The 13,353-nt window shown below is 60.7% G+C and overlaps 2 protein-coding genes across 2 annotated transcripts; both read left to right on the forward strand.

The window, feature by feature from the left end:
- Window positions 1-2,217: 2,217 nt before the first annotated feature.
- GFER (growth factor, augmenter of liver regeneration) lies at window positions 2,218-4,354 on the forward strand. Its single transcript, XM_027043592.2, has 3 exons — window positions 2,218-2,616; window positions 3,003-3,199; window positions 4,097-4,354. The coding sequence occupies exons 1-3, from the start codon at window positions 2,365-2,367 to the stop codon at window positions 4,257-4,259; spliced, it is 612 nt and encodes a 203-aa protein (XP_026899393.1). The 5' UTR covers window positions 2,218-2,364; the 3' UTR covers window positions 4,260-4,354.
- Window positions 4,355-7,511: 3,157 nt separating this feature from the next.
- Window positions 7,512-11,969, forward strand: SYNGR3 (synaptogyrin 3). The gene is made up of 4 exons (XM_027043593.2): window positions 7,512-7,758; window positions 9,962-10,199; window positions 10,290-10,432; window positions 10,512-11,969. Exons 1-4 carry the CDS (start codon window positions 7,660-7,662, stop codon window positions 10,719-10,721), a joined length of 690 nt encoding a protein of 229 aa, XP_026899394.1. The 5' UTR covers window positions 7,512-7,659; the 3' UTR covers window positions 10,722-11,969.
- Window positions 11,970-13,353: the final 1,384 nt, after the last annotated feature.

Genomic DNA, 13,353 nt, shown 5'->3' on the forward strand with positions numbered 1-13,353 from the left:
GGCCGTGCTGAGGGCCCAGCTGGCCTGGCAGGGTCCAGGGTGGGGCAGACCCTTTTCCCTTGGAAGACAGAGCAGAAAAGCTGGGGAAGAGTCGGTTTATTCACAGCCAGGGACCCGGAAGACTGCTGAGACCTCTCCCTGCCCCAACTGAAAACCCCTGCTCCGCAGCACCAGCAACCCTGGTTCCTTTCTATCCCCTCTCCTTAGCCCCCACCCTCACCTCTCACTTGGACAACTGCCCCCTCCTCCCATGCCCGTACTCCTCACTAGCTCCCATGAAATCCACTCTCCAGAGGAATCTTTGCAAAATAGAAATGGGGGGTGATGAGGTTTTAGGGTAACGGGGGGGAAGGTCCAGAGCTGACGGCCAAGAAAGAATTCTTAGACGTCTTGGGTGCAAAAAGGCAATTTTATTAAAGCACGGGGACAGGACCCATAGGTAGGAAGAGCTGCACTATAGGTGTGGGGTGACCATTTTACGGAGTTGGGGAGAGGGAGTTACTAGAATGAGATTGTCATATGCTAAAGACTCACAGATTATTGGAGGCCTAGCTATTGTGAAACTAAGGTTGTTTTTTCCTCTAGCAAAGCATTAACGTTAAGACAGTAGTGAGTTCCTGGACTTTAGGCTATTCCAAGATTGCCTTCTTCTGGCAAACTGGTGGAGACTTACCAGTTTAACCATTTTTTTTCCTTTTTTTTTTTTGTCCAGAGTGTCCAAGGAATATCACACATATCCCACCTGGGGGTGGGGGTGTGCTAGCTTGTGCCTGGCCCCTCAGTCTGCCTCATGCTCCCTCATCAGGGGGCGCCTGAGTGGATCAGTCCATTGAGCGTCCGACTCTTGATTTTGGCTCAGGTCATGATACCAGGATTGTGAGGTCAAGTCGCGCTTCAGGCTCCGCACTGAGCGAGGAGCCTGCTTGGGATTCTTCCCCACCCCCCACTGCCTCTCCCTTGCTCTCTTTTTCAAATTAGAAACAAACAAACCAACGCAGAAATGGGATCAGGTCGGGGTAGCCCTGCCCCAAATTGTCCAGCACCTTCCTATGGTCCTTAAAATAAATCCCCAGCTCAGAGGGCAGTTGATGAGGCCCTCCCCTGCTCCTGCCTATCTTTGAGTCTCTCCTCCCACCATCTTCCCCAGGTCCTGTCCCACCCACTTTTTGCCCATGTGAGAGGCCAAGACCCTCTCATCTCCAACCTTGGCCTTGACTGCCCTCCTTAGCCGATTCCTCATCCTTCAGGCCCCTGCCTAAGGGGCACCTCCTCAATGAGGCCTCCTTGACTTACCACGCCCTGTTCATGGTCCCCATAATTTGTAAGTGAACATTTGTTAGTGTGACTCCTTTTTTGTTTTGTTTTTACTTTTTCCGTCTTGACCACTGGACAAGGAGCTGAGGAGGTCAGGGACGGATCTTGTGCCCACCCTGACCAGCGCCTAGACCAGGGCTTGGAACAGATTAGGCACTACACAAATATTTGCATAATGAATGAAAGTAGGTATAGAAGCTGAGACGACTCCCCAGGTGGAAATAACCCCTTCGGGCAGGCTGTAGGATCCGGGCTACTCCCGGCCGGGAGGAGCCCAGAGCCGCGCGCCGCCTTCTTTGCAGGCACAGCCCCGCCCCGCGTTGCGAGGCGCCCGTTGTCTTGGCGCCGGTCGCTCGGAGGGATCCGCGGGACCCAGGCCCTAGCGCGCGCCGTTCTCTCTGTGCGCTCACTGCACCGTCCCTCGTTGCCATGGCGCCGCGCCTCCCGCCGCTGGGCGCGCCCCGGCTGAGGGCACAGAGCCTGGCCGCGGGCACGCGGGGCGGTCAGAGCAGAGCGATGGGGGCGTCACGGGCCGGAACACGGACTTCGCCTCGATCGCAGCAGCCTGAGTCCAGCGCGCGGCCGCGACGCGTTTTCCACAACACGCTGCTCTTCTACTGGAGGAAGCGGGAGCGCCGCCACGGACGACGCAAGCCGGGCTCGGGACGCGGATCGAGGCCCAGCAACGCGGCCAGGGCCCGGGCTGCTGGCCCTTCGCCCACGCCGACCCGGACCCAAGCCTCGGGCTCTGCAGCCTCTCGAGCGCTGTCCTCGGCCCACAGCCCTACCTCCCTGCCGGACCCCGCCCCGGCCCCGGGCCCCGCCCCCGCCCCCGCCCCCAGCTCCAGCCCCAGCCCCAGCCCCAGCCCCAGCCCCAGCTCCAGCTCGAGCCCGTCCTCCCAGCCCGCGGCCGAACCCGAGCCTGCGCCCGCGGCGCGCGCGCCCGGGTCCTGTGGCCGCGCCCTGGCGGCGGCGCGCGCGCTGGCCTGGCGGCCGTCTTGGAGGCCCATCTGGAGGCCGAGCTGGCCCGGCAGGCATTGCGCGGGCAATATGGCGGCGCCCGGCGAGCGGGGGCGCTTCTACGGCGGGAACCTCTTCTCGTTTCTGCCCGGCGGCGCGCGCTCGGAGGTGATGGACGACCTAGTGACGGACGCGCGCGGCCGGGGCGCGGGGCGGAGAGATGCCGCTGCCTCGGCCCCGGCGCCGACCTCCGATTCTCAGGTCGCCGAGGAGGACACGTCCCGGAGGCGGCCCTGCCGGGCCTGCGTGGACTTCAAGACGTGGATGCGGACGCAGCAGAAGGTGCAGATGCACCCCGGGGCCGCCACCTACCCGCAGAGGCCCGCGAGCCCGGCTGACCCCTAGTCCCGGCCCGCACAAGCACCCGCGCCCTCGGCCCCCACACCTTGCTTGTTCTCGGGCCCCCGCGCTGATCTCCCAAGGCCCAAGCCGAGGGGCCCCACGGGCCCTATGCCTGACAGACATGTGCCTCGCAGGGTAGGCTGCCCCTAAACCTTGCCCCGAGGGAGGGCCGGCCTTTAGGCTTTCAGCCACACGTGTGCCGGATCGGTGGCCTAGGACTTCTGTCTCAAGACAGTGAGCCTCTGTCTTGGGGCGGGGAAAAGGGGAGTCTTGTTGCCTCCTGGTCCAGGGAGGTGAACTGACCCTTGGTCGATCTCCTCCCGCAGCGCGACAGCAAGTTTAGGGAAGATTGCCCTCCCGATCGCGAGGAACTGGGCCGCCACAGCTGGGCTGTCCTCCACACCCTGGCCGCCTACTACCCCGATCTGCCGACCCCAGAACAGCAGCAAGACATGGCTCAGTTCATACATTTATTTTCCAAGTTTTACCCGTGTGAGGAGTGTGCCGAAGACATAAGGAAGAGGTAAGTTGTGTCCGCCTTATCTGTAGGCAGCAGAGCATCGGCCTGGGCTTGGGGCCCCTACCTGATGTCATAAAGGGGAGCCTGGACAAGTAGGTGCAGAGGTGACAGAGGGTTTCCCAGAGCAGGGAGCACCAGCAGTGGGCTTTGGATGCACTGAGCCTTCTCCTTTCTCCTCAAAGGCCAAGCTGCCCGGGGCTGCTGCTTTCTACAGCCAGAGGCGCCTGGCCAGGCTTCTCTTACAAAGTCCCTTGCTCAGCAGTGGAGGCCCCGGCAGGTTAAGGAGTCCACTTTGCCTGACCTCTGGAGCAGGGCTGCTGATCTCGAGACCTTGAGAATCCACTGCTTTTGCTTCCTTAGAGTTCCTTTTTCCTCAGTGGGGGACCCAAGAGCTGTTGTTTGGCACCCAGGAGGTGTTTCTGGGCTGAATGTGGGGGCCAGGGTAGCCCTGTGAAGCCTGGGCAGTTGGAACAGGTCCCTTGCTAAGCTGATGCACCGGGGCCCCAGGTGCTAGAAACAGGTTTGGTTTTCAGTTATGCCTTTGTGCTGGCCCCACCCCTTCCACACACTGCCTGGGGCCAGGGATGCTCGGGGAGACTTCTTGATTGTTATGAGGTTGTAAAGTTGCCTGGTTTGTGCCTTAATGTCTTGCTCTGAGCTGTTGTCAGGGTTTGCCAAGCTCCTCAGGAAGGGGGCCCGAGCTGGCCGAGGAGCCCGTGTTGGACACTGCAGGATCAGCCCTGTTCTGGGAGCTCCTGTGTCTCAGCACAAGGGCACTCTGGGTGTAGCTGACAGCAGCACCCCAGCTTTCCTCCCTGGATGGAGCAGGCAAGGAGCTGGAGGGGCAGGGGCAGCGGGGCCACCGCCCGTCCCCATCCTCTACGTGATTCCGCCACACAGGATATGCAGGAACCAGCCAGACACGCGCACCCGGGCGTGCTTCACCCAGTGGCTGTGCCGCCTGCACAATGAAGTGAACCGCAAGCTAGGCAAGCCGGACTTTGACTGCTCGCAAGTGGACGAGCGCTGGCGTGACGGCTGGAAGGATGGGTCCTGCGACTAGACGGTGGCCGGCAGAGCCGTGGGACAGCAGCCTGGGCCTGCGGGCAGCCTGGCTAGAGAGGGGCGGGGCACTCATTAAAGTGCATCGGAGCCACAGCCTGTCGTGTCTCAGTTGGGTGGTCCCCAGACACTGCTCTTGGGGCCCTTTCCCTCTTAGGTCTGGAGTACAAGTGCAGGTGCCTGCCGCAGACGCCCTGCTGCCTCCTCCTTGGCCGAGGCCCCGGGGGCTGCAGGTGAAGGAGGCAGGAGCAGTCCAGGCTGTGCCTTCCATTCAGAATGCAGCCTCCACGCCCTGGGGCCCACTTCCCTGCACGAGAAAGTGAAGGGCCTGCCTGGGCTCCCTGTCCTGCTCCTTGAGGCTGGGCCATGGTCTCCCCACCATGTAGCTAGAGATTGCTGCAGTGACCGCAGCTCCGTAGGCTGAGTGCTGTCAGTAATTCCGGAAAAGAGGCCTGGGGGCTGAGGCCCCCCCCCCCCCCGCCCCCCGCCCCCGCTTGGTCCCTGCGGGGAGAGCACAGGCAGGCTTCTCTGAGGCTCCACTAGTGCTGCTGCCCACCTCCTGTCCAGCACTTACCTGTACCAGGCCTGACGCAGGCGTGTGGGGCCAGCCTCAGCTTGAGACCAAAATAAAATGATGGAGAGGTGACCAAGGGCCTGGTTTCGGTGTGTTCTGTGCTGGGACTTGCGGCGAGGGACAGGGCCTGTCCGCGCCGCCCTGGGCAGCTGCTTCCTTCTGTCCAAGTTCTGCTCAGAGGAGGGCAAGGTCCCAGGGCAAGAGCACCCCAGGAAGCCCCAGGAACAGCACGGAAGCCGAGTGCTGGAGCTGAGGGCAGGTCAGAGGTGAGTGGGAGGTCAGACGGCACCGAATCTTCAAGGTCCCGCCAAGGACTTTGTTTCAACACCCACCTACCTCCCGTGATGGGGAGGTCTCAGAGGATTTGGAGCCAGGGAAGTCTCAGAGGATTTGGAGCCAGGGAATGGCAAGATGAGTTCCCAAAGGTTCCTCTGGCTGCGGATCTGGGCTGAGGCAGGTGTGGGTGAGAGCAGGGAGGGCAGGCATGTGACCGCGGAGAGGCAGGCTTGCCTCAGGGTAGCAGTAGAGCCAAGAGAAAGGAGCCAGAGTGGACCGTGGGGTTTGGGCCCAGCAGCTGGGAGGATGAAGTTGCTCTGGGTATCAGTGCCCTGGAGAAGGCTGTGGGTGGAGCAGGCTTGGGGCATCTTCCCGGATCCGCTCCCAGGCGTGGCCCCCAGCCAGAATGGACCAGTAACAAGCAGCCCCATCCCTGGGGTCCTAATGCCCTGGTCATCTCTGTGCTCATGGCATCTTGGCAGAAGCATGGCAGAAGCAGAGCCTTTGGCATGGCTTCCTCAGCGTCTTCCCCCAACCAGCACCACAGGGGTGCTGGCTTCGGCAGGGCCTCCCCAGAGAGGACAGCGGTGCAAAGGAATCGGAGGCAGGGAGCAGCTGGCAGAGAAGTCGCGCCGCTTTCCTCCTCTGGGTGGACTTTTCCCTGCACGTGGCTTATTTCTAGCCTCCCAAGTCACCTGCTAGTTGGGGAACCGGCTGGCCTCTCTAGGGATGCTGTGGTTGGCTCAGGAACACACCGCCTGGATGTTCCCTTTTCCCATAACTCTGGCTTCCTGGAGGCTCCCCCCGTCCCTAAATCCAGGTGAAGGCAAGTGGGACTATAGTTCAAGGGGAGGTTCTGGCTCGAGCTGTCACAGCACACAGACCAAGGGAGTGAGCGGAGAGGGAGGAGAAAAGCCCTAAGGACCATGCCCTGGGACCCCCAAGGTTCAAAGGTCACAGGAGGTCACAGGTTGGACAAGAGGAGAGAACCCCAAAAGGGTGATGAGAAAGGGCTCACGAAATAGGAACGTGAGGAGAGGGCGACACCTGGAAGCATGGGGTGGGGACGTCTGAATTGTCCCTGGGACTAAAGGGAGCAATACCAGGGGGCATCTGGACAGGAAGGGGGTCAGGAGTAGAGGTTTGCTTTTCAGGCCCAAGAAAGCAGCCTGTTGGGATGCTGATGCAAATGGCCACACAAAAGGGGCAAACAGATGGTGCTCAGGACAGACCAGGAGCTGTTGCTGACAGATGAGGGTGACCGACCAGATGCACAGTGGAACGGACCACGAGTCTCACCGGCGACACTTCTGGCCATGCCTGCCCTGGGATGGCTTCCACACTGGGATGGGACCAGGCATCACTGTGCACACGGACAGCACAGCAAGGACCCTCTGAGCACCAGTCGCTTTCTGATGTGATGAGGGAACTCAACCAGCTGCCTGTGTGTGATCTGAAAAGTGGGGGGGGGGGGGGGGCTCTGATAGTCCCTGCCTCCCACCATTGTGGTGTCACACCTGGCACTGTAAATGATCCAGAAATGCCAACGTTTCCTGTCGATGCCCAAGCCACAAACACAGCAGTCGTCCTGGACCCTGCCAGGCTGGCCAAGAAAAACGGGAGGAGGGGACCCTGTCTAACTTGGGCTCGGGGGTCTGCACAGGAGACCCGGCGGGGACCCCAGCCTGTCCAAACTCGCCATCTCATGTTTCTTCCCACCCTGTGGCCCCAAACTAAACATGTCAGCCTCAAGTGGTTGGGGAGACCCAGGAGTGTGATGGGCTCACTGGGGACCCTTGGAATGACCGCCTCCAGCCACCGAAAAGGAGCAGAAATGTCCCCCAAGCCCCACCCATGCTGGCCTGTGGGCTCTGTCCTCCTGGATAAGTGCCTCTGCGCGGCAGAGGCCGTTCTCTCTCCCTGTCAGGGAGCTTAGGACCTTCCGAAGGAGAAGCTAGGGTGCAACTGTATGGATTCATAGGAAGGGCCCAGTAATTTCTCTCTGGTCTGCGGGGAACCAGGGACGGGGAGTCGGGTTCCCCTTCCCTGAGGGCTGGCTGGGGAAGACGCTGGAGCCCTAGCGGGTTACCCTTCACTCGCCAAAGAGCTCAGCTCAGAGGGGCGGGGTCAGGTTCGTCTGTCCCTTCGCCTGGCTGCGGGAAAGGCTGAGCCCAGCGTCTCCCTCCCCTGCTGACTCCCGACTTCACCCGTGAGGGGCGGCTCGGACCCCTAGCCCCTGCTCCAGACGCGGGCTCGGCGGGCGGTCTGCATCTCAGAGCGGGGTCTAGCAGGTGAAGGTAGGGGGTGGGTCGGTGGGCGGGGCGGAGGGAGGGGCGGGCTCCAGCCCGGCGCGCGGACCAGTTGGCGGGGGGCACCGGCTTGGCCCCGCCCCGCGCGTCCCCGCCGCGGCCGGCGCGCGCTCCCGGGAGGCGGCGGCAGCAGCGGCAGCGCCAGCAGCATCGGCAGCACACCCGGGCGGCCTCGGGCGGGGCCGGCTGGACGGACAGACAGACAGAGGGCGCCGGGGGCGCACGTCCCTCCTGGGCCAGCCATGGAGGGAGCCTCGTTCGGCGCGGGCCGCGCGGGGGCCGCCCTGGACCCCGTGAGCTTCGCCCGGCGGCCCCAGACCCTACTGCGGGTCGCGTCCTGGGTGAGTGGCCCCGCCCCGGTCCCCGATCCCGCCTCGCCTCGCCTCGCATCCCTCGTCCTTTCCCGCTGCCCCTAGCCCCTCGCCCCCATCCTTGTCCCCGCGGGCCCCTCCCCCGCCGGCCGCAGGTTGGGGTGACGTCACCGGGCTGGGCGCGCCCACCTGCGGGAGGGGGAGGGGCCGGCGGCAACCGCCGGGGACCTTGAGAGGTCACCGCCCGCCTCCCCCATCCTCCAATTCCTCCTTGGGTCTAACTCTGTCCCCTATCTTAGCCCTCGCTCCGTTTTTCTTGTTCTCACGACCTGGAAGCGGGCACAGGGGCGGGGACGGGATTGGGCTCGAGCGCTCCATCTCAGCACGAGGAGGGGGCTGTGGGAGCCAAGTGTATCAGGCAGAGCTTCCGCCCGCTTCTCCCCCACACACATACCCCAGCCTCCTTCGAAGGGAACTGGCCCTTTCCCAGGCCCCCCAGTTGCAATTGTGAGTGTGGGGGTGCTCTGGGATCCCTCTGGGTGGGGCAGCAAGAAGGGGCTCTGCACTAGAAGGACTGCCTGGGGGTGGTGTGGGAGGGGCAGATTTGGGCACAGCCTCGCCCAGTGGGGCATCCCTAGAGGGGGCGTCCTGCTTCCCCCTCGAACGCCTCCAGGCAGGAAAGATGGAGAGGTGGGGTGACTATATGGGTTTTGTGTAGCCGCTGGCACTTGGTGCCGGCTGCACCTGCCCGCTTGTCTTCAAGGAGAGCGATGCCCAGGGTGGGCTGACTTGGGGCAGACCAGGATAGGACCCCTGTATCCTAGTGCCAGCTCTGGTGTGACTTGTGGACCACCCTGGGGGCACATATCCATACCCCACACCTGGGTTTCCCTCCGGACTTCATCTCAAGGAGCTGGCGAAGGAAAGGAGAGAAATGAAGTTGAAACTGAAGGTCTGTTTTTAGAAACACAGCGCTGCCCAGAGCTAAAACAGCAGCATCAGGTTTAAAATGACTGTGGTCCAGGGGTGCCTGGCTGGCTCAGTCGGTAGAGCATGTGACTCAGGCTCGTGAGTTCAAGCCCCACATTGGCTGTGGAGCCTACCTACCTACCTACCTAAATAAATAAATAAATAAATAAATAAATAAAGTAAAATGACTATGGTCCGCTGCCACCTGCCTTCCAGCCTTTGTGGGCACGGGATGCTGTGGTTTGACTGGACCCCGAAGATTAATAGTATCGCCTTTTGAGCCCGAACACTTGTGCCAATAATCACATGGGGCTGTCATCCCTTGGGTGCCCACCAAGTGCAGCACGGCAGGTGGGCATTATTTCTCTGGCCCCAATACTCCATGAGCTGCACCTGTTACTGTATTTGGCATGTTAAGAAGCAGGGCCACACAGCTCCCGGATGCTGAGGGTGGGTTCTAGGTAGGGCCTGGGTGTCAGCTGTGCAACTGTCCCTCCGAGGCTTCCCTGAGTGGTCTGGCCCTTCTCTTCACACCTGCTTCCCACAGCGCCACCCGCTGGAGCCTGGGAATCACTGATCCAGGTGAAGGCTCCTGTTCCTACAGTCTGGAGTGTAGGGGCCCTGCGGTGCTGATGACCCAGTTTGGATGTCAGCCCCATCTTTTATCAGCCAAGTGACTTCACTAATTGGAGCCCCAATTTTCCCATCTATAAAGGGGATAAGAACAATGGCCCCCTTGTGGTTTGCAGGGAGGATTCTGTGAGGAATCCATGTAAAGTCACGGTTTTAAGCATAGTGCCTGAGCATAGTAGATGCTCACTAAATGGTACATGTCCATAATTTCTAAAAATGTTTTTATTTATTTTGAGAGAGAGAGGGAGAGTGGGAGTGGGGAGGGGAAAAGAGAGAGGGAGACACAGAATCTGAAGCAGGCTCCAGGCACTTAGCTGTCAGCACACAGCCCGAGGCGGGGCTTGAACCCATGAACTGTGGGATCGTGACCTGAGCTGAAGTCGGAGGTTTAACCGACTGAGCCACCCAGGCGCTCCAATGTCCAAAATTTTTAAATACGTGAGGGGGGTATTAAGGGAAGGGTGCCCGAAGATCCCATCCACAGATGGGCCCTGTGCTGCAGGGAGAGGTAGGGACAGGCCCGAGGGCGTGAGCAGTCGCGGTGGGTGACGGGGACATCCGCCTCGGCTGGGAAGGGGGCGCCACCGCAGGGCCCTGAGTGCCCCTGCCCCCTCCCTCCCGCCGCCCGCAGGTGTTCTCCATCGCCGTCTTCGGGCCCATAGTCAACGAGGGCTACGTGAACACCGACAGCGGCCCCGAGCTGCGCTGCGTCTTCAACGGGAACGCGGGCGCCTGCCGCTTCGGCGTCGCTCTCGGCCTGGGGGCCTTCCTTGCCTGCGCCGCCTTCCTGCTGCTCGACGTGCGCTTCCAGCAGATCAGCAGCGTCCGCGACCGCCGCCGCGCGGTGCTGCTGGACCTGGGCTTCTCAGGTGGGCGGGGCCGGGCCCCGGGGCGGGGCTTGCCGGCGGTGGGCGGGGCCTCCCGCGCAGGCCTCCCCTGACTCGCTCGCCTGCCCGCAGGGCTCTGGTCCTTCCTGTGGTTCGTGGGCTTCTGCTTCCTCACCAACCAGTGGCAGCGCACGGCGCCCGGGCCCGGCACGCTGCAGGCGGGAGACGCGGCGCGGGCCGCCATCGCCTTCAGTTTCTTCTCCATCCTCAGCTGGGTGAGTGCGGCCGGCGGGGGCCGGGCCGGGGCCGGGGCGGGGCGGGGTCGGTGCTGGCTGATCCCGGGCTCCCCCTCAGGTGGCGCTCACTGTGAAGGCCCTGCAGCGGTTCCGCCTGGGCACGGACATGTCGCTCTTTGCCACCGAACAGCTGGGCGCCGGGGCGGGTCAGGCCTATCCTGGCTACCCGGTGGGCAGCGGCGTGGAGGGCACCGAGACCTACCAGAGCCCTCCCTTCACCGAGACCCTGGACACCAGCCCCAAAGGGTACCAGGTGCCTGCCTACTAGTGGCCGGCAGGCCCCCACCAGGGCTCGGAGGCTGCCACCAAGGCAGGCAGGGTCCAGGGCGTCCTGGGACCTCCCTCAGGTCCTCCTGGCCCAGCGCCAGGGACAGAGGGGGTGGCCACTGTGGGCCATCTGGGGCCAAGAGAGGGTAGCCCCCAGGGTGCCTAGGCTGCCCCCCCCCCCAGGTTCCCCCTGTCCCCTTAGGCACTGGCCCCAGGCCCAAGGTCCTGAGGAGGGGACAGTGCGGTCTTGGACGTGTGTCCTCCAACCTCTGGTGAATCAGCCTGGGAGGGGGCCATTCCTCTCCTGAGTCAGCTAGCCCCCGGCTCACCTGTCCACTCTGGGGTCAGGGGTCTAGCTGTCCACAGCTAGGTGCAGGGGCTGCCCCCCAGACATGGGCGCTGTTCCCATCCCATGTCCCTGAGGGTAGTGACGGTCCCTGCTCCTGTTGTGGTGGCTCACCCCATGGGGCTGTGCGTGCGCTCTGTCTGGAGCCTCCACCCACTTGCCCTCACAGGCTCGCTAGAGTAGCCTGGTCCTGTTGATGTTGTGATTGTGGTCAAGTCCTCGGGCTTCACCTCCTAGTTCCCCGCAAGCAGCCTCACTGTCTGTGGCCCCTGCTCCCATCTCCACCTGCCTTGGCCCGGGAGCCTGCCCACATGTGGGCATTCTGGGCTAGGAAGGCACAACACGGCTCTAGGCCTGGCCACCTGCCCTCTCCCGACCCCTTCAGTAAGACCTTGCCTAAGCGAGGCTTGGGATGCCCGGGTGCCTGGAGACACAAGCCCCTCACAAGGAGGGAGGCCCAGAGGCTCCTCATGCCCACAGTGCCCCGGACACGGCCGATCTGTGCAAACCCCTTTACCTTGGCTTCCCGGACCATCCCCTCAGCAAACTGCCCTGCACCCCCGTGGTAAGGCACAGCCCAAGGTCGGGGGCCCTCTGCGTAGCTGACGACTCATGCATTGCTCAAAGCCGGCTTTTTACATTATGTCAATACCAAATGCGGCTGCCACATTTCATTCTTACAGACAGACGCCTCCCTCTGGAGTTGCAGTTGAGTGACAGCCCTGTACGTTGTAGCATAGACCAATTATGTGTGGGTATTTAAGTGAACATGTTTACAATTTTTGTATCTATGGATCTTTCTCTCCCTCTTCCCAAAGAACAATCCCTGATGGTGTATTTTCAGTGTCCCCATGTTTCAACTGCAACTTCTTTACAATAAAGACTGTAAGTGAGTTTCCTCGGCACAGTCTCCGAGTCATTTCTACCCCTGCCCCTGCGGGTCCCAGAGGTTGGGATCTGCCCCATCAGCGCCCAGAATCCAGGAAGGGGCAGCAGGGGGAGGTCAGGCTGATGCCCACATTCTGGGAGTCCCTGAGGCCCCCACCACACATCCCTCTGGGTGGCTCAAAGCAGGAGACCCCTCTCTTTCTCTCTGTTTTTAATCTAAACTGTTTTTTTTTTGTTTTTTTGTTTTTTTAACGTTTATATTTGAGAGAGACAGACAAGGATGATTATCCTTTGTGGGTTATCTGTGTTTCCTTTTTGGTAAAATGTATTAGAAGTTGTATTATGTTGAGATGTGGCTTTTTAAAGAATTATCCTGTTTAGTACTTGTGTTATGTGTGTGTGTTTTTTTAAACAACCATTTATTGATCTCCACACAACTCCAATGTGGGGTTGGAACTCACGACCCGAGATGGAGTCACGTGATCTACCAACAGAGCCATTCAGGTGCACCCCAGTGCTTATTAAGCTTTCTATCTTTCTTCAATGCTAAGAAAAGCAGTCATTACTTCTCTGCTTGTCCCCTTCTCTACATGTCTGCCTTCCGTTCCTGGGACCCCACCAGGTGCTCCGTGCAGCTTCCAGAGCCACATTCCATTGCCAGCTAACTCCATCTCTGGGGATTTTCCCAGCTTGGTCTTGTTTGCCTTTTTTTTAATTGTTTTTTAATGTTTATTTATTTTTGACAGAGAGAGAGAGAGACAGACAGACAGAGCATGAGGGGGGAGGGGCAGAGAGAGGGAGACACAGAATCCGAAGCAGGCTCCAGGCTCCGAGCTGTCAGCACAGAGCCCCACGCAGAGCTCGAACCCATGAACCGTGAGATCATGACCTGAGCCGAAGGTCTGACGCTTCACCGACTCAGCCACCCAGGTGCCCCTCATTTCTTAGATTTCTAATTGTTTGATAACCTTCTGGTTGAGAGAAATGGCCTTGAGAACTGTCTCTGGGGCTGGAATGCCAGCTTAGCCACATCTGAGCAGGGCTGTCTCAGGTAAGTCTCTCAGCTCGTCTGTGCCTCAGCCTCCCCTTTTGTAAGAGGGGATAATAATTCTGGTCCCAGGAGCGGGCTGGGGGTCATGCTAAGGCATATGCAGAGCCCAGAGCAGGGCTTGTCACACGGCAGGCATCACTTAAGTGTTGCCTAATATTAGTATGGTTCTTGCTTCATTACGAGTAGGTTATTTTAGATACTGTTAACAAGATGCCTTATTATCCAGATTACTCTTCTGTGGGGCTGGTTTTACTCAGGCCTGCAAAGAAGACATCAGCTGTGAGGGGCTTCCGGTGGGTCCTAGGGAAGGCAGGTGGCCTCTACGCGGCCCAGTGGAGGGTAAAGAGG

Source organism: Acinonyx jubatus, chromosome E3 (genome assembly GCF_027475565.1).
Source record: "Acinonyx jubatus isolate Ajub_Pintada_27869175 chromosome E3, VMU_Ajub_asm_v1.0, whole genome shotgun sequence".
Classification (NCBI taxonomy): domain Eukaryota; kingdom Metazoa; phylum Chordata; class Mammalia; order Carnivora; family Felidae; genus Acinonyx; species Acinonyx jubatus.